Source organism: Cannabis sativa, chromosome 9 (genome assembly GCF_029168945.1).
Source record: "Cannabis sativa cultivar Pink pepper isolate KNU-18-1 chromosome 9, ASM2916894v1, whole genome shotgun sequence".
NCBI classification, from domain to species: domain Eukaryota; kingdom Viridiplantae; phylum Streptophyta; class Magnoliopsida; order Rosales; family Cannabaceae; genus Cannabis; species Cannabis sativa.
In genome coordinates, this window is record NC_083609.1 from 45,928,647 (window position 1) to 45,948,686 (window position 20,040).

Here is a 20,040-nt window from a genome sequence, read left to right on the forward strand (position 1 = left end):
TATAATAAAGAATTTTTTAATTAAACTTTTTATTCATCCCCTATCCTTTGCTCCTACGTAACAAAGCCTCATTTGCAATGATTTTACCCACTTTCACAATCTCAAATCACTTTTTTTAGGGTGCACTATTTTTAGTGGATCAATAAAAATTTATTTTAATAATCTTTTTTATGGATCTAATCCCACTTTTTCCATAATATCTTACCCTAAGTATTTATAAATAGGATAGGTTAGAAGGCGAACAGTCAGGCCTAGTGTGTGAGTTCGGAGGATATATGGGTTGAGGTTACCTGGAACTGAACTCTATCTCTCATTATTTGAGAGGACAGTGGCAACAAGCTTATATAGTTAGGGGCAGGCAATAGTTTATCATGTTCCTCCTATTCAGACACCAATAGCAACTGAAGGATTTCTCTCAAACTAAAGTAATATTACTTATTTTAAACAGTTGGATACACACATTTTATGACATGTAATAAATAAAAGAAAATAAGAAGATATGCTAAGGTTGCAAGTTTTTCTTCTTTGTTTAATAAAGAACTCTTTGATTTATTAAATATAAAATTTTTAATGGCATGCAATACTTTGATTGGATAAACAATGATAGACAGAAGCGTACAGAGAACAAGAAAGAGTTGGATCTTTGGCCCGTCAGACCCTAGGTGAGCAGGAAATAAAGTAGGAAACTGATCATTTACATGACTCAAATTAGCAAACTTTGCCAGAGTAACCACTAACCAATCTTGTTTAGCAAAAAACCACTAACCAATCTTATGGAGCATTAATGGGCTATTAAGTTCCTGATTTACAGGACTGCAATTACAGAACAAACCCAAAAACATTTATCTTAAAAATGCAGTACAACTGCAACATAATGGGTTGTCTCAAGTCAGCCAACTTACTACCTATATAACTTTATAGCATAAAAAAAATATCCCATTTTCTTTTATTACTAACTATGGTTTGCAGGAATAAGTTATACGCAATTCTTCCACAAAATTTGTAAATACCAGCTCACAATTTTATTTTTTTGGCAAGGATTCCTTCTGCATTTGCGGAAGAAACTTAAACTCATCAGTGTTGGAAAGGATAACGAAGACCACCAAAGAAGTTGTAAGTAGGGTAAAGACAATTTCTCACATGAGGTGCATCTTATAAATCAAACTTAACCATCACAAGTTTCTCGGATGAAGGGAATATTAGACAGCCTGGGCTACTGGTTCGGACGCGGTGGGGGTTTCTACCCTGAAAATACAGAGTAACTGAAATAAACGAGTGCTTGAATGGGAAATATACAGTAACAAACAAACCACATAAAAGCAAGACAATATTTTAAATATATGATGTTAACCTTAGTCTAGTGTTTTAGCATACTAAAATGGTTATCCAACTATTCGTAGTCAAAACTAGGAACAATAAAAATCTTCTATCTCCAGTGTATGTCTTCTCTCTGTCGCGCCATTTAAAACTGACAAAGCAACTATTTACTTATGTTCACTCTTTCACATATTTATTTAATTCCATACTTTCATACATAAATGATGATTTATCAAATTGACAAAGACAATAAGGAGACGTGTAATTTGGAGACAAAAGATTTCTATTCAACTAGGAAGCATTAATGGGCTATTAACCTTTCATTTGTTTCTCCATGCCTCCTAGGGTCACACACACTTTTGCTCATGAAAAAAGAACATTTAAAAATAATCCTTTGAATCTTTGTCTGCACATGTAAATTTGGATCTCCTATTTCTTTGAGAAAAAAAATGAGTAGTAGATCTAATGCCAGTACAAGAAACAAAGCTACAGTAACAATTTTATAAGTTGTAGAACTGCAAGTGGTAATATTCACTACAGCTTCTGGATAAGAGAATATGTTTTTGAACACTTCAAAACTAAAGCGGCGTTTGATTGGAGGTAATAAAATAGAATGGAAAAGAAACAAGTTTTATTCCATTCCTTTGTTTGGTTGCATTTTAAAGTATTAGAATATCATTCTAATGAATTGATTTTTCCATCATTTTGATGGAATGACTATTCCATTTTCAAATAGAAAGAAAGACTACTTCAATGCATGATGAGAAAAAAATTAATAATAATTTTTTATGTATTTTAAATTTGATTCCATTCCTATTCCCATTCCCATTCCTATTTTTATTTCTATTTCTATGTTTTCATTCCTTCCAACCAAACACCACCTTAGAGTAACTTAAATTAAAGTCTACAGAGATCACTTGCTAGATATGGTTATGAGCTTGGTACAACTACAACATAAGCATACTACTGCAATAAAAGAGGGCATTTTCTGAGCATAGGGACTTCGTTTGGGTAATAAGATCAAAATAGGTCAAGATAATGCTAACACTAGGAAACATCTCTCGCATCTTGTGGCGGCACCACATGTCTATAAACTACCAAGGCAATTCACAGCTTCTACCAAGCAGGATAATGCATCACTAACCAGAATCTTCTAACAATGTTACTCGGGCCTTGATAGGTTAGGGGGAGGAAGGGTATCTGATAAAGGATCCAGTGTGATAATTTTGTGAATTTGGGAGAGCCTAGCTTTATTAGGAGAGATCAAGCCTCTCAAAAGCTTGGAACCTTATATTCATCAATGTTTTTCCAGAAATTTGTCTTTGATAGAGAAGAAATCTATGTCAGAAACTAGAAAAATAATGACAAACACGACACTCAAATTCATGAGAAGGAACAGACGAAAAAGATAATATATAAGGGAACAGACCCAAGAAAACTAAACCCTCTAACAAGGAAATGAAAAAGCCACTGACAAGGAAATTTCCACCCTCCTAAGCCCTTGAGAGAGTAAAAAAAATCGTCTTTCACATATTTAATAAGAAGAAATATATATCATGAGTCAGGATTTATTAAATAACATGAAAAGGAAAAATAAACGAAATGGAGGACGAAAGCTCCAAGATACTAGAGAAGGGCTAAGGATTAAGGATGGCCTTGCATATCCAACAACTCATTTAGACCTTTCAGTCTTTCTAATCCTTCACTCATCAAAAAACGAATTCGTTGCTTGTCATTGCAATTCTTGTTATTCTCCATCTCCTGCCTAATTGTCCTCCTTAATTCCCCTCGAGCATGAGGAGGTGCTCTTCGAGCAGTTCTTAATGCTTTCCTGTAGAGCTTAAATATTCGAGCTCGTAATATGAAATCCTGCAAACTCAACGAAACCACCATACCTCCCTTCCTAACCCTAAATTACAAGTAAATGGTAGTATAATTATCCTCTTTCACATATTTAATGTTCTTCATTTCAAGAAAGGGCTCAAATGGAACCCTTCAAATCAACTAAGCAAATGACCAAAGGAACATTCATGATCATAGCAAGAAAATAATTATCACCTATAAGCATGCACTGTCATCACTTCATATAAACAGCAGGAAATAAACCTAAAGACAACTAAAAGGTGCATACAATTACGAGAAAGAATAAATAAATATGGCCACAATTTTAGATTAGAAAGAATGAGATTCTACCGTTGAATTCCTTCTCCAACTTCCATTTTGAAAAAGCTCCCAATCTTGACAAGAGATCCAACTTCTTGTGATAGATTATCTAATACCGTCTACAGAGAATATATTTAAAGCATTAGTAATCATTTGCAAAATATAGTTTCATATCCAAAAATCCATAATGCATGAATGTGCTCTCCTACATCGACTTGTGCATTATGTAGCAACATGCCGCAATTCATATATAACAAAGCAGTCTGGCTACTCAAGATGCAATCTAACAATGTCATGATATAAAACACGTGCGCAGCTTCTTGGAAGATGCAAGAGCATTAAATTTGATTTAAAAACAGTTATGGGAAACCAAACAAACCATCTTTATAAAGAAACCTTGATCAAATAATCAGGAAACATTCATTCCAAGGAAAAGCTACTGATAAAATTAAGAAATGCTAAAGAACACCCTAGGGTGTCCAACACCCTATACATGCAAATTAATATTGGGTCCCACATATTCAACTTTCATTAATTTTAAGTTGAAACACATGAGATCTGCTACTGAATTGCAGCTAGAGCGAAATGCCATCTTTACGGTGTTGAGCACCCTAGGTTGCTTTATAGCAATGCTCGATAAAATTGGGTTCCCTACAAGATTCAATCTTCACTTTAAAAAGTTGGTCACATTGATCCAATGATAACTTGGCAATCATAAATCACAAATCTAGTTGTATTTTTTTTTTTTTGTGTGGAGAATAGAGTGAAAATAATGATTCTTTACTGAATTTATTAGTTCATTTCCGAGTTTGTCACAAAATTCTACATGAGACACTAGTAATACTACTATTATGATACCTTCACGTTTAGATCATTCATAATAAACTTCTGCTCCATAAGCACAACGTCCTCATAATATTTGCGCAATCGACCTTCTACCATCTTTTCTATTGCCATCTGAGACTTCCCAGAACTTTCAGCCTAAAATAGAAACAAAATACGTTATAAAGATATAAATGTAGGCAAAGCTAAAATGAATAAATCCAGATTATATTTGTGTCAGGATGCCATGGAATTTTAATTATAGCCATATATGATTTATTGAAAGCCCAAGTAAAATGTTATTTATATCAACTTTCCCCTATATAAGAAAAGGGTGAAAATAGTGATAAGTTCAACATGAAACAATCAGCAAAGGGTTAAGAGCAAGGACAATGATGATAGTTCCGAATACAGAACAGTTGGTATATTATAACATGAATTAGTTTCAATTTAAAGATATTCGAGTTTGAATCAGAACTTTCTAACTATTGCTTTATGCTTCCAATTTGGCTAGTTTCTATAAGCAATCGCCTGTTTCCTTACTTTATGAATTGAAAATGTTTTATTCATTTGTTTGTTAGACTCAGAAATTGATTAATCACAAGATTTATAACATAGGAATTGGACCTAAGTGAGGAACACCACTCCTGTGGTTGTGATTGATACTAACCAGGTCGACAACTGGTATTATAGAATTCTCAATTATGACCTTAGATATTCACCACCCAACATTTCCTACACTTGAAAATTTGGTTTCCTTATGAACATTTTCATAATCTGCACCAAAACTGTTATCCGTTTCAATCCAGCTCTTGGCCGGCGTCTTTTTAACCCCTCTACTTTTCATCAGCTTCCTTATCTTTAAGGCGTCACTCCACCGTCCAACTGCTCTATACACATTAGCTAGAAGAACATAGCTCAAGTGGCTATCAGGTTCCCTTTTCATCATTTTTTTGGCTATTCTCTCAGCAGTATTGGACTCAGTACAAGAAGTGCAAGCACCCAAAAGAACTGCCCAAAGAGATGATGTATTCCTGCAATCAGCATTCTCGATCAAATTCTCTGCTTCTTCTAAAAGCCCTGTGCGGCATAGGAGATCAACCATGCAATTATAGTGTTCAGTACCAGGCTTTATTCCATAATCTGTTCTCATTAAATCAAAGTACTTCTTTCCCTGATCAACCAAACCTGAGTGACTACAAGCAAAAAGAACCCCAACAAAACTTATATAATCAAGCTTAATATCATTTTCAATCATATCTTCAAATAAGTCAATTGCTTCTTGGCCTCTGCCATTCTGTGCCAACCCACAAATCATTGAGTTCCAACTTATCAAATTTCTAACTTGCATTTGAACGAAAACACTATAAGCAAAATCTATACATCCACATTTGGCATACAGATCAACTAGAGCTGATTCTACAATAACATCCCTCCAACCACCTCTTCTTACATACTGGCAGTGGACCTCTTTGCCTTGTCTTACAGCCGCTAAAGCAGCACATGCCCGAATAACAGTTCCGAAACTGTAAAGGTCAAATTTTTCCATCATCTTGAATAGCTTGAAAACAGATTCAAATTGTCCATTTTGACTGTATGCTCCCAACAATGCAGACCACGAAACTGAGTTCTTCACCATCATCCGATCAAAAACAGCTTGAGCTGCGTTAACTGACCCACATTTCCCATACATGTCAACCAGGCTACTCTCAACGACCACATTTCCGCAAAGCCCGCAAGTAATGACCTTAGAATGCACTTCTCTACCTCGCTTTAGCCTCCCCATGTTACCACAAGCAGTCAACACCGTTCCATATGTAAAGCCATCCGGCAACAACCCAGCATTTCTCTGCATCGAGTAAAAGAATGCCAAAGCATTTTCAAACGAATCGTTCCTTGTCATGGCCGAAATAATTGATGTCCAGCATATAGCATCTGGTTCAAGCATTTCATCGAACACTTGTTTTGCATCTTCCAATACGTAATTCCTCCCATACATATCAATCAAAGAACTAACAATGACATTATTCGAGTCGAACCCACGTCTCAACACCATTGCGTGAAAAGATTGATCGAGTCTCAAGTCACGAAGCTCAGAACAAGCTTTGATCACGGCAGATAAAGTGAACCCATTTGGCTCAACCCCGAACCCCACCATATCCCAAAACAATGCAATTGCTTTTGCCGGGTTTTCCCACCCGAAGATACCCAGTAACCATTGAGGACCAAGAAATGACATCTTTGACTACAAGATTATCAAAAACACTCCGAGTGTCCAAAATACTGGAACCCAACTTGAAATACAGAGCAAGTAAGCTATTTCCCACAAACCGATCGGTCTCGAGGCCAGACTTAACCGCATGAGCATGGATTTGTAGGCCGGGCCTGAAAGAACGAACTTTTACGCTAGTTTGTAGAAGGGAAGCATATAGAATCGGCTTGACTGTGATTTCGCCGGGATCAATGGAGTTCAGAATCTGAAATGCATCCGGAAGAGAACCTATCCTACAAAGTTGGCAAATTTGGGATTCTTTGGCTAATGGGTTTATGGTATTTTGAGTACTAAAGTAAGGGAGAGCGCTGCAATGGCGTTTTAAGAAGAATTTCATGAAAAATGGTGAAGTAACGTGACTAATAGATTTTCGCAATGGAATAAATAAGATGCTACCCAGCTGCCAAAACAATATAATTAAACAAGTACTCATATTAATTATCTTCCTTACTTTATGAAATTAGTCTTCTAACCAATAAAATGCTTTACAAACCTACATCAGTTTTATATGTAGTACCCAAAATAAGAGCAATATTGTGCAACATTCCACCACAACCCAATGTTTAGATCAAAGCAAATTGTAGCCTTTCATATAAGTAGGCATTCAAATACACCATCTCAAGCACAGTCAAATAGTCAAATAGGATAAAAGCGAAGAAAGAAAGAGAATGGCTGCTATTGGAAATATAAAAAGCTCAGTAGAGACTGAAAAATGGGGCTAAGTCTGGGACACTTGGTTTCATTAAAAAAAATAATAATAAGATCAGGTGGTGTCCCATCTGAACTATGTAAGTAGCACAATGTCACCAACATAGAGAAGGAAGAAAAAACTTTTAAAACAATGTCATAATATCATAGACAGCAATAGCCATCTTCAAAGATTAACCAGGTATCACTAATTACCTGAGACTTGAGAATTTCACGCTCATTCTCCAATGCATCAGAAGTAACATGTTCCCTTGTTAAGAATAAGGGCTTTGCTGCCACCACATGCATGGCCAATTCAGATCCAACCCGTTGGAGAGCCTCAGATTGCGAATTCCCATCTTCTACTTCAAGAGACACAACTCCGGCAATTCGACCCAACCCTTTGAATAGGATAAAGCAGAAAACAATCAAGCCAAAATTAAATTCCCACAAAGGTTCCATTTCCCTAACTACTTAATGACTTGAGACATCACTGAAGGACCAAGATATTGAAAGTTATGACCTATAACCATATTAAAGCACTGCACAAACAAACTTTATTTAAAAGTTAAACTACCTGGTTGGGGACTTGTGTGGAGATATGTAGAAACAACACCTTGTGATGATGCAGATATCACAAAAGCCCGTCTAAGTTTAATATTTTCACCCATCATTGCAGCAACTTCAGTAATTGCATTTTGAACAGTTGTTTCTCCAGAAATCTTTTGATGTTCAAGATTTATTGTCAGCTCCTGGGAGAGAAAATAATTAATGAAATCATCAATTAGCATACATTGCCATTGAGCTATTTTGATTAATGTTTACGAGTAACAAATTTTATAGGTTGCAGGCTTCAAGCAACAATCGTATTAAATTAAATAAAAATTTAAATATTCCCTCTGTATCACTATTGTCTGTTGTATTTGAAGTATATAATTTAAAACACCAGAGAAAATTATAATCAAGATGTGAGTAAAAGTTTCTGTGCTGGTCGGTAACATTTAAAAAGTCAGTTCTATGGTTTTTAATTACTAAACTAAGAACAAAACAAAAAAAAAAATATTCAGAAGAATAAAAAAGAAAGAGCATAAATTTCACTGAACAACACCTTCACTTTAAAAATATTACTGGCACTATTTATCAAAAGAATGCATGTTTCTACCAAATATGCATGAATTGAAGCTCCTAATTTGGGATTGTTCATAACATGGGAGCATAGTGTAGTAATCAATAAATTCCAAACGATTGTGATAAGGAAATGGGAGCTTCAGACCACGGAATCCGTTTCCAAGGAGGCGAATGGAACAAAAAAATTTTCATGAATTTTTACAAGCGGATGATTGTGATAAGGACTGGAGTCGAGCTGTGATTATGTTCAGAAACAATAGCGAGATGTCTTGGAGTGCCATATTCTACAATCTTTCACGGGAAATTAATAGAAAGTTGGTGGTTAGCCAAATGTTTGATGATCGCACTCTAATTTGGTGCAAGACAGAGGAAGAGATGGAAAGTTTACTTAAGATCAACAGAACTGTAATACCAGACACAGGCGATACTATCATCTCTTTCGTTAAGTGGTCAGGGGAAGAACAACACAAAGAGGTGAAAGTAGATTGCAGATGCTCGTGGATTGGGGTAGAAGGAGTGCCTCTAAACTTATGGAACTTTGAGATCATGAGGAAGATTGGCGAATTATGCGGTGGCCTGCTTGATGTGGAGAAAGATACTGCAGAAAAGAATTTCTTACATCACATGAGACTCAAGTTGAGAGGAGATGAACAGGGATTCGTTCATGAATCTATTTTGTTAAGTCACGGCGGCTTTGAATTCCCTCTAAAACTGTTCAGACTCAATGATTGGGGCTATAGATTTAGTGGTTTTTTCAACACAATATGGCACCAGGATTCTGAGTTTTACAAAAATAAAGAAGCAGAAAATTGTCAATCTTCAAAGGAAACCGAACTTGTCAAAGAGGTGTCTTTGTCGTCGTACGGGCAGATGTCTGGTGAGTCTCGGAAAACTGTAGGCGCATCAATGGTGGTTTCCCAGATTTCAAGAGCTTCTTCTTCTCCGGCAACGGCAGAGAGGCAAAAAAAGGGTCTACAGTTTCGGGATGGGAATGAACAGTCCAGAGTTGGTGGGGGCACGTCGCTCGAGATTGAATGCCGCCCTAGGGATAATGTTATGGTGACGATAGAGAATCCCTATAAGAAGCTTCGTAATTATAGGGGTTCGGTTCCAATTCAGAAAGTCTTTCAAAGACTATGGAGTTACCTGAACGAGCCACGTGTAGGGGATTTCTCAGGGCCAGCTGGCTATTTAAATTTAAATTTCTTATGGCAGTCGGTTGAGAAGGGGTTGACATTTAAATTGGGCCAAGAAGTTATGGGCCGACAAGTAATTAATGGAGTGGGCCAGACAAATGAGGGACATTCATTTGTTAATAAATTGGAATTGGTTTTTATGGACTCTATGACCAGAAGCTTGGGCCTGCACGCATATACCCATGAAGGGCCCTACACGTTAAGATTGGCTAAATTTGAACAGGAGAGAAGCAGGCCGCTTTGTTTAGCCAACATGAAGCCGTTATCTATTGTTAGCAAGAAGAACCCGACCCAGATAATCTCTGAATTTTTTGATGGCATCCTCAACTCTGTCAGGCCAAAAAAACGACAAGATTTTAGAAGGGCAATTATTAAATTCTGGGAAGAATTCGCCCCAAGAAGAAGAAATTGTTCAAAGGCAGTGTTAAAAGAATCGGAACCAATCCCAGTGGAGGATGAACCAGTCAGTGATCGCAAAATGGCAGTGTATATCAGAAAAAGAAAGTCAATATCTAGCAGCAGTGGAGAAGAAATAGTGACCTCAGTTCGAGAAGACAGTCTTGAAGAAGTGGCACAGGGCGACGACGATCCCTTGACGAACGACATTCTTGAATTTTCCTCAGAAAGTGACAATTCAGAAGAAGAAGATGACCTAGGAGTAGAAGAAGAGGAAGAAGATCAAGAGGAAATTTTAAAGGATATCAAGGGTCTTTGGCATCACAGTGATATGCCTAGGACGCGTTCAGTGAATTCTAAACTGTGCAAGGAAGCTGGTGTGGTGTTAGAAGAAGCTACAGTAGAAGTCGAAACAGAGGCTGCTCAAGAAAATAATCTTGTGAAGGCCATGGAAGAACTGGGATTGAATCTGATAATGAATGAGAGTGAAGTAAAACAAATAACGCAACAATCAAAGGTTGAGAGGAAACTTAATAGAGAGCTCAAAATTCTGGCCTTTAACATTGACTATGAGAAAGGCCAGAAAAAAGAGGGAGCCCAAAAAAGATCATCATGAGAATCCTAACATGGAACGTAAGAGGAAGTGGAGACAAGTCGAAAAGAAAAGCAATTAAGGCATCTATCAGCAAAGTCAATCCGGATTTGGTAATATTACAAGAAGTGAAGAAAGCATCTGTAGACAGGAATTTTATTGGTAGCATTTGGCGTTCCCGCTTTAAAGCCTGGATCTTGATTCCAGCTAATGGGAGTTCGGGAGGCACGTTGCTAGTATGGGACACTAGAAGCGTCAAGGTGTTGGATTCTTTGGTTGGTGACTTCTCCATTTCAGTACTAATAGAAGCAGAAGGTAGAACCCCGTGGTGGTTTTCTGGGGTATATGGACCGTGTTCGTACAAATCAAGACATGATTTCTGGGATGAGTTGGCTGGTCTTAGCGCAATATGCGGAGAATTCTGGTGTTTGGGAGGAGATTTCAATGTAGTTAGAAGGGTTCAAGAAAAATTGAATAGTAATTCTCGGACTAAGAGTATGAAGATGTTTGATCAGATAGTGCGGGAACTGAAGCTTATTGATCCTAAATTGAACAATGGATGCTTCACTTGGTCAAATTTTCGAGAAAAACCTATTTGTTGTAGGTTGGATCGATTTTTATTCACCACTAATTGGTGCAACGTGTTCCCTTACGTGAGACAGGAAATGCTGGTTAGGATCGTCTCGGACCACAGTCCTGTTATCCTGGATTCTAACCCTCCTAAATGGGGTCCTAGCCCTTTCCGATTCGATAATCAATGGTTGGAACACAATTTGTTTTCCAATAACTTCCAGAATTGGTGGAAAAAAGGAACTGTCTCTGGGTGGGCAGGTACTAAATTCATGAGTAAATTAAAAGTAGTAAGAGGAAACATTCAGGAGTGGAGCAAAGGAATTTATGGCAACAAACAAGAGGTAAAGGTTGCCATGGAAAGAAGACTGTTGGTCCTGGACCGTCTGGAAGCCTCTAATGTGTGGAATCAGTCTTTAATGGAGGAAAGAAAGGCCATAAAAAAAGGATGGCAGCAACTAACTTTTGAAGAGGAAAGAAGTGTGTGGTTGAAATCAAAGTGCAAATGGGCTAAAGAGGGTGATGCAAATTCAAGGCTCTTTCACAGTCTTCTGAATGCAAGAAAAGCCAAGAACACAATATCAAGACTCGAAAGGGAAGATGGTTCAATCATTGATAGAGAAGAAGAAATAGTCACAGAGATAACTTCGTTCTATTCAAACCTGTATAAAGTTGAAAATAGACAGGGCATAAGTGTAGAAGGTATTGAATGGCAAAAGATTCCTACGATCTCTGCCACTGATCTGGAGAGGCCTTTTGAGGAAGAGGAAGTCAAGGAAGCTGTCTTTAGCTGCGAAGGGAGTAAGGCCCCTGGGCCAGATGGGTTCAGTATGCCTGTTTTTCAAACTCAATGGGAGGTAATTAAGGAAGACCTTATGGGAGTTGTTAAGTCATTCGAAAGAGAAGGAGTTATCCAAGGTAGCATCAACGAGACCTTCATATGTCTAATCCCAAAAAAACTCAACAGTTGTAGGATAAAAGATTATAGACCAATCAGCCTTATAACAAGTGTCTATAAGATAATTGCAAAGATGCTCTCTATGAGACTTAGAGGGGTGCTGGAGAAAACCATCCTTGAAACTCAATCTGCCTTTGTTGAAGGCAGACAAATTTTGGATTCGGTTCTTGTGGCTAATGAGACAGTAGAGGACTATAGATGCAGAGGCAAAAGAGGATTGGTTCTAAAGATTGATTTTGAAAAAGCTTACGATCGAGTGGATTGGACCTTCCTGGATTTGGTATTGTGCAAAAAGGGTTTTGGAGCCATTTGGAGAAAATGGATCAAAGGATGTTTGTCTTCTACTTCATTCTCGGTATTCATTAATGGTAGACCGAGAGGAAAGTTTACTGGCTCTCGGGGCCTCAGACAAGGTGATCCACTATCACCCTTTTTGTTTACTCTGGTCGCGGATGTTCTTGGGAGGATGGTGATGAAGGCAGTAAGTTCAGGCAATTTCTCCGGATTCGAGGTAGGAAAAAAGAAGATTCATATCAGCCATCTTCAATTTGCGGATGACACTTTATTCTTTGTCAAAGATGATGACTCGTTGCAGAAGTTGGTACGAATAGTGGAAGCCTTTTGTGCTATCTCCGGGCTTAAAGTTAATATGAGCAAAAGTCAGTTATTGGGAATTTGCTTGGAGGAGGAAAAGGTATCAAGGCTCGCGTCTCAGATAGGGTGTGAAGTTGGCAGCTGGCCTTTGTTGTACTTAGGTATGCCTTTGGGGGGATCGCCTAGAAAATGGGACTTCTGGGAGCCTATACTGAACAAGTGTGCTAAAAGACTAGATGGATGGAAATGCTCATTTTTATCCCGCGGGGGTAGGTTGACTCTTATTCAGTCAGTTCTATCCTCCCTCCCCATCTATTTTCTCTCTCTTTTTAAAGCACCAAAATCTGTAACCAAAGCCTTGGAGAAGATGATGAGGGACTTCTTTTGGGAAGGCAGTGAATCGTCGGGAGGGGATCATTTAGTGGCTTGGACCGAGGTCTGCAGGCCTCGTGAAGAGGGTGGGTTGGGAATTGGGAACTTGGATTTGAGGAATAAGGGACTGCTTATGAAATGGTTGTGGAGATTCCCCCTAGAACCAAACTCTTTGTGGCACAAGGTGGTGTTGAGTCGGTATGGTAAGGCAGACAACTTCTGGGACACAAGAAAAGGAAGTCGTCTCTCTCCTAAAGGCCCTTGGAGGGATATCTCAGATTTATACGACGAATACCTTGGATTAGTACAATTCAAAGTTGGCAATGGAGGAAGCATCCGATTTTGGGAAGACATTTGGCTTGGTGACTCCTCCCTATCAAGCTCCTTTCCTGACCTAGCAGTGATTTCCAAGGCAAGAAATGTGTCGATCAAAGACCTGATTGTCGATGAAGGCCTGCCCGGGGGGCGGGTAGAAAGTTGGGATTTCAAATTTAGGAGGAATTTATTGGAGCGGGAAATTCCAAGACTCACTTTGCTACTGCAAAAGGTGGAACATGTTAGAGTGCTGAATATTTCGAACGATAGCCGCCTATGGAAACCAGATCCGTCTGGGATTTTTTCTTGTAAATCAGCCCTATCCTGGTTTACATCTAACCCGAACGGTAGTGGAGTTTACTGGACAAAGCCTCTATGGAAAAGTTGTGTTCCTTCAAAAGTCAAAGTTTTTGGTTGGCTCGTATCTTTAGATAAAGTGAACGTTCACGATAAGATGCAAAAGAGGATGCCTTACCTATCCATCTCCCCTGGATGGTGTGTTTGTTGCAAAGCTAGCGGGGAAGACGTTGGGCATTTGTTCTTAGGATGCAGTTTCACCCGGCAATTATGGGCCAGATTGATAAAGGAATTTAAGACGTCGTGGGTTATGCCAAGGTTGGTACCACAAATGATAGTTAGCAAATTAAATGGTAGCAAGCGTAAAACAAAGATTTGGAGAACGGCCATACTAGCAACAATTTGGGCTGTGTGGTTGGAAAGGAATGCTCGAATTTTTGAAGGGGTTGGGATTTCGGAAGAGGACGTGTGGGAGAAAGTTAAATTCTGGACAGCTACTTGGCTTTTTAAAACCAAGTTTTTTGAAGACTTGTCTTTCTTAGATTTATGTAGAGATTGGAATTCATTGCTGTAGGGGAGTCATTCAAGATCTCTACTGTTTTTTTCAGCACCTTTGATGTGCTAATTTTCCTATCTATTTCTTTGTAATATGGTTTTCCTCCGCCATAAGTGAGGCTTCTTAATATAATTTTGGAAGGATCCTGTAGACTGTTGGATCCTTTCTCTTTTCAAAAAAAAGATATAATAAGATCTGAAAATTTTTAAGACTTCTTAAATAAAAAGCAAACAGTAAATAAAAGGAATTCAAAAATAGAGCACAATGTTAGAATTACCTCCAAATAGTCAGGTCTAACTGGAAGGATACCAGAAGCTTGCTCGGAAGAGCTGTTAGAAATCAAAGCTTGCTTTGCCAAAGCTAAAGCCTACAGCAACATTAGAATGAGAATACACTTGTGAACCTGAAGAACACATGGATTTATAGTTCTTTCCAAATTCTAATAATCATACGGATAAAACTAAACCAAGTATTTCAAAAATTAAAAATATCCACAAAGGCACTCATTGAAATTATAATTAATTAAAAGTACAATGAGAATCAAATCAATATAGGTAATGGCAACTATAAAAGGGTTGGTATTAGTTACACTAACCAAGTGTTGAAATATTTCATTTCTAGCAACAAAGTCAGTCTCACAGTTGAGTTCAATAAGAGCAGCTCTGTTCCCATTCTGCGCCAATGCCAACATTCCCTCTGTGGCAGTGCGAGATGACTTTTTCGATGCCAGTACCTTTCCTCTTTTCCTCAAGTCCTTCTGAGCAGCCTCTGCATTGATGGTCTTGGTCAGCCAATTAAGACAAGAAAAATAAGCAAAAAAAAAAACATTAGCCAGAAGAATTCAGACCAATGTCCCAATTGCACTCAATGAGAGAAGCTTTAACATCTTTAATGGGAGCACTAGTCCTCTCCCTGAGTTGCTTGATGAGACTCATTTGGTCAGCACTAGAAGCTCCCACACTGAATCTTCTGAGGGAGATGACAGAGCCAGATGAATAACAGGCAGGAATTGAGATCTTGGTTTGTGTGGATTCATCAAGAGAACCTCTTTTAGTGAAAGCCCAAGTAGAAAACTTATGCCGAGAAGTGGCAAAAGTAGTACTAGTACTGCCACTACTAGTGAACACCCTATTATAGAGAATAGGGCCAAGAGAACGTCTTGCACCTCTGAGGAAAGCCATTGAAATGAGCCTCTCACCTAGTTTTATTTTTTTACAAAAGAAATTAAACCAGAAACAAAGTCAATGACACCCATTAGAGCGAATTGTGGATCAAATGTTGAAACTCTTTCCTTGATTGTTCTCTTATTAAATAATTTCAAGCGAAAAAACATGAAAATAGAGAAAATAATAGAATACAAATGAAAAGACAATACATCACTAACCTATAAAATAAATGCCTATTTAACAAAATGTCTTGTGGCTTAACAGAGTCTTTTTAAAACTCTGTCAATTTTAACAGAAACCTGTCAAATACTAACAACAACGTGATGCAACCACTTGGGTAGAACTCACTCCCAAAAGCTAGCCTAAGAAAAGAGGGTGCCCAAGTAATTATATACCACCAACCAATCCCGTAGTTAATGTGGGATCCTAACATAATGCAGAAGAGATGCAAATGAAATAAATCATAATTGTTAACATCTTCTCTAAACAGGTTATTAGTTGGTAGCTATTCAATGAAGTATTGTCCATTTTGGTTCAAAGCTTTTCTAAACAGATTAATAATTAATAACTATTTAATGAAGCATTACCTATTTTGCTTCTACTATTCAAATGCTGAATAAAATTTGAAACAACTACAAATTATCTCTCCAATCAACAACAACACAACATTGTTCCACAGTGCATGCAAAGGTCACTTATTTGACACTATAAATACTTAAAATAACTCCAGTTCAAATTGCTTAGAAACACCATAAATTAGATTTTATTTGGAGAAAAGTTTCTCAATCTCACCAAACACTTCCTCAACATCAATACCGTTATTTCACAAAATCCCAGAAAGAATTATCCTAGACTCAAACATACCTAAATAAAACAAGAATTCCCCACAAGGCTCAGAACATTCATTTACAAATTATTGGCCATGTAATGTCTAGAGTGGATATATACATAAATTTCTTTTCTGAAAGTGTAATCCCATTGAACCAAAATCACAAATTTATAAAAGTTTCTTTCGTTTCAAACGGAGAAAGATAGAGGACAAACTCATAACCATCCAGATTAGAACAAAATCTCGTATGATTATTACAACATATTCATATTATTAACGTTTAAAAGAACGCTATAAGGTCTACATACATATAGTATACACAATATCTAAATCTTATAACCACTACGGTGTTGCCTTGTCAGTTTCAAGACATGCAATTGAGGGCTACATACTTGATAGTAGCATAATTACATAGTATTAATAAGAGTCATAAACAAAAGTCATAAATTTATACACAAATGTAGTATTTTAGGAGATGTAAAACAATTATAAATTTATTTTAGGTTGGATTATTAAAACAAATTGAAGCAAAAGAAGAAAAGACTCAGCAGCAGAGTTATCATACATCGATAACTCTTTATTAGACAACTCACCTTCTTTAATCTTCTCCAAAGAGGCAAAGAGTGCTTTTCTTTTAGTCTTCTTTAACCACTGTACAGGAAATATAATGATCATGTGTAATATTTATTTCTCAAGTAAAATACTATATTATAAGCTAGTAAATGCCTAAAAAAGCCTATTTACTCAGAAACATATCAAATATATCCCCAAGTATTTTTATTTTTTTTGTCTTTGACAAATATAGGGCATACCTACCACATTTAAATCTCTTAATTTATGTGCTCATAAAAAGTACCAAAAAAGAGCATTATTTGCTCTCAAAATCCTCTCAGTATACACTATACCGAGAAAAATAGTTTTCCTATTTCAAGTGCTCAACAGTGTAAACTAAGAACAAAATTTCCTCAATTTTTGACATCTCATACAACACCTTATTACTATTAAAGGAAAACTCCAAACAATTCTATGCATTCACTAAACAATTGCATCCATTTGCTTTGAATAGACACTAAGCTGCTCAAGTTTTTTAAGGTTAATTATATGCAATCACATCTATTTTTTTTTTTTTTGAAAATATTTCAAATGTTAGCTCTTTCTTCCTTTTCAATATTTATGCAAATACATGTATATTCTAGCAGCCAAATGAGTTGACCAAAGAAAAAAGGAATGAAAATAAAAATAAAATCCATAAATGCCTATTTTATTTACAAGCTGCAGCAACCCCTGCAATACAGCTGAAAAAGAAAGAAAGAAAGAGAAAAAAAGTGCTTGTTAATTATCCTTTACAGCCTCTTTTAATAACGTGGTTGTTGTCCAAACAACCTTGACAAAGGCACTAGAGCTTACAAGGTCACCAAAAGAAGCCTTTTATTATTTAGCAAGTAGGACTCTCCAACTATCCAAATCAAAGGATCCTTGCCATTCACTAATCACATCTTTTTTTTGACTTACTTAATCATAAAACATTGTTTGATTTAATCTTCTACTGACAGAAATCTCATAAGCAACCCAACAAATACAATAAGAAATACTTTAAAATTCAACTTTTCTTCCCTCAAGTTTATTATACAAATAAATAGCAGAGGCAAATAAAATCTTGAAACTTATCTATCAGAAATTCTGCAGCCTTTGCACGTTTAACACATTCATATCCTTCCTAACTCACCACATTAGTATAAGTATAACCACAGACCAAGGAACAGAAAAATGGTTTCTAATAGAGTTAAAATATAGTTAACTTTTACTCTTAATGGAAAGAAATGAGAAGGAAAGATCACAAGTCACATGAAAATATATGCTTATATATTGAAGGCAAACGATTATTATAAATTGTAAACTACTTCCGGATAGTAAAATCTTTAAGGAATTTGACATTGGCCAAGATTGTAAAAAATAAGAAAAGAAAAACACAAAGACAATTGCTTGATCACTTCAGATCACTTAAATTTAAACGTGCACATAGACATTCCAAACTTGTAGGCCAGTGCTGCAATACATGAAGCCAAATACACTGAACTGGAGATATATTCGTGATAACTAATCATCGAATGCATTGACCAACACTAACAGTCCTTATTTTATATGAACATGGGATATTAGTGAATATTTTACTAATATCACTTCTCCTTGAAGAGTTTTCTTTAATTTAAACATTACTTTATTGCGAAAAATCAAGGGTGGAGATTCTGCAACAAGGAAATTTTCTCAGCCATTAGAGGTGCCATGTTGTTGTTCATAACAACTTATAGCGTGCATTGCACCTAGTTATTATCTAGTATAAATATATATATATATATATATACACACATTCAGCTCTAAATCCTCTACATTTCTTGTATTTTTTCAATGGCCAAACAGTTCATGGCAATTGGAAAGAAATTTAGTATAACATCCACTACTAGGAAAGAAAAATCTAAGCTAGAATCATTAAGACAAAATTTCTATTACCAAAAACATCAAATCTGAGAAACAGAGCTGAAATTTCAAGTACCCATAAAGCACTTGATAAAAAACAACCACGAAATGTATGGAAATGAAAAATTAAATCTTGAATGGAGTTTCTAATTTGGATTATATTACCTGACTAGTGGGGCGATACTCGGGCAATATGAGATGGAGAGAAGCTTCCGTTGAGAGCTTTGTCAGAGCAGAGACCTTCAAACCACCACTGTTACGTTAGAGTAGAAAGCTTCAAACCACCACCGTGAGGAAGAGGACGATCGAAACGGAAAGGGGTTCGAGTGGCCAGTTTCGAAGAGGACAATAGGAAGGGTCGAGAGGCTGATTTTAGAGAGGACAATCAAGTGGCCGGTTTGGAGAAAGGTGTCTATCTTCAGAGAGCACTGGCCCGATTCGAAAGGGTTCTAAATCTTATAACAAAACATTATAAACTAATTATGACAGACCTGACTAACATATTGAAGAAAAGAGAATTGAATGCCAATGTAGAACTTTATACGAAACAGAGAGAATCACTTCACTGATTATTTATCAGAGGGGTACTGATAGTCTCATCTCAACTCTAAGCGTTTAAAGAACAAAACACAGGTTGATTTAATTGCTTTAACACTAATCAGAGAATATAAATAACATTACACTACAGTACACAACCATATAAACAAACAGGAACAAAGAGAAATCAAAAAGAAATTATAAAAGGGGCAAAAGAAATGTCTCTAGAAATAGATGAAAGCTACCTGTGAGTGAAGTAATTGTTTATCCGGGTAATGAAGCCGAGTTCGACAACCCAACGGCCTATAGTCAGCAGCGGATGCCTCCTCTCCGATCTGTGAACGAGGTTGAAAATCTTTTTATGGTACAGCGTCAGTGACAGAAGAAAGGACCGATAGAGAGTTTGTTGAAATTGACTTTGGGTTTAGGTCTTCTCTTCTATTATAAGGGCTTCTGATATTTGCACTAACTAACTCAAACAATACGTACCAAATGCAGATTTGAAGAAGAGAGCTCACACCAGTTACGACGGAGACATAGATGGCTGTCCTTTCTCTTCCGCAGTCTTTAACCAAACCCAAGGGTTTTTGCTATTTTGTTTTTTCTTTCCCAAGGGTTTTTGCTTGGCAAATTTTTAATTGCTTTCCAATTTGAGTTTTTCGCAACTAACCCTCAATTCTAAAATTTACTCCTAAATTCGTGTTCTGTTAACAGTTTAAAATTTCTATCTATTTTTAACTGTTAAATGTCATTGTAGAATGTCTATGTGTACAAGTTTACACGTAGCACAATTTTATT

At 36.8% G+C, this 20,040-nt stretch overlaps 1 protein-coding gene and 1 pseudogene across 33 annotated transcripts; both read right to left on the bottom strand.

Annotated features, from left to right (window-relative positions):
* Window positions 1-674: 674 nt before the first annotated feature.
* Window positions 675-19,911, bottom strand: LOC115708890 (elongation factor Ts, mitochondrial). Of its 33 annotated transcripts, none has more exons than XR_009684469.1 (12): window positions 19,732-19,911; window positions 19,488-19,577; window positions 16,824-16,881; window positions 15,083-15,433; window positions 14,831-15,003; window positions 14,513-14,602; window positions 7,839-8,013; window positions 7,478-7,662; window positions 4,339-4,461; window positions 3,511-3,599; window positions 1,141-1,245; window positions 675-1,046 (listed from the first exon to the last, which is right to left on the bottom strand). XR_009684469.1 is itself a non-coding variant. In XM_061104023.1 (12 exons), the coding sequence occupies exons 5-12, from the start codon at window positions 15,414-15,416 to the stop codon at window positions 1,200-1,202; spliced, it is 1,215 nt and encodes a 404-aa protein (XP_060960006.1). In that variant the 5' UTR covers window positions 15,417-15,433; window positions 16,824-16,881; window positions 18,871-18,945; window positions 19,488-19,577; window positions 19,732-19,885; the 3' UTR covers window positions 675-1,199. The 33 variants fall into 33 exon arrangements, 30 of the variants coding, with proteins under 30 accessions (XP_060960006.1, XP_060960002.1, XP_060959998.1 ...); XR_009684470.1 differs by lacking the exon at window positions 16,824-16,881 and adding an exon at window positions 18,871-19,154 and having other exon boundaries at window positions 19,732-19,885; XM_061104023.1 differs by adding an exon at window positions 18,871-18,945 and having other exon boundaries at window positions 675-1,245; window positions 19,732-19,885.
* Window positions 4,463-7,471, bottom strand: LOC115708889 (pentatricopeptide repeat-containing protein At1g03540-like; annotated as a pseudogene).
* Window positions 19,912-20,040: the final 129 nt, after the last annotated feature.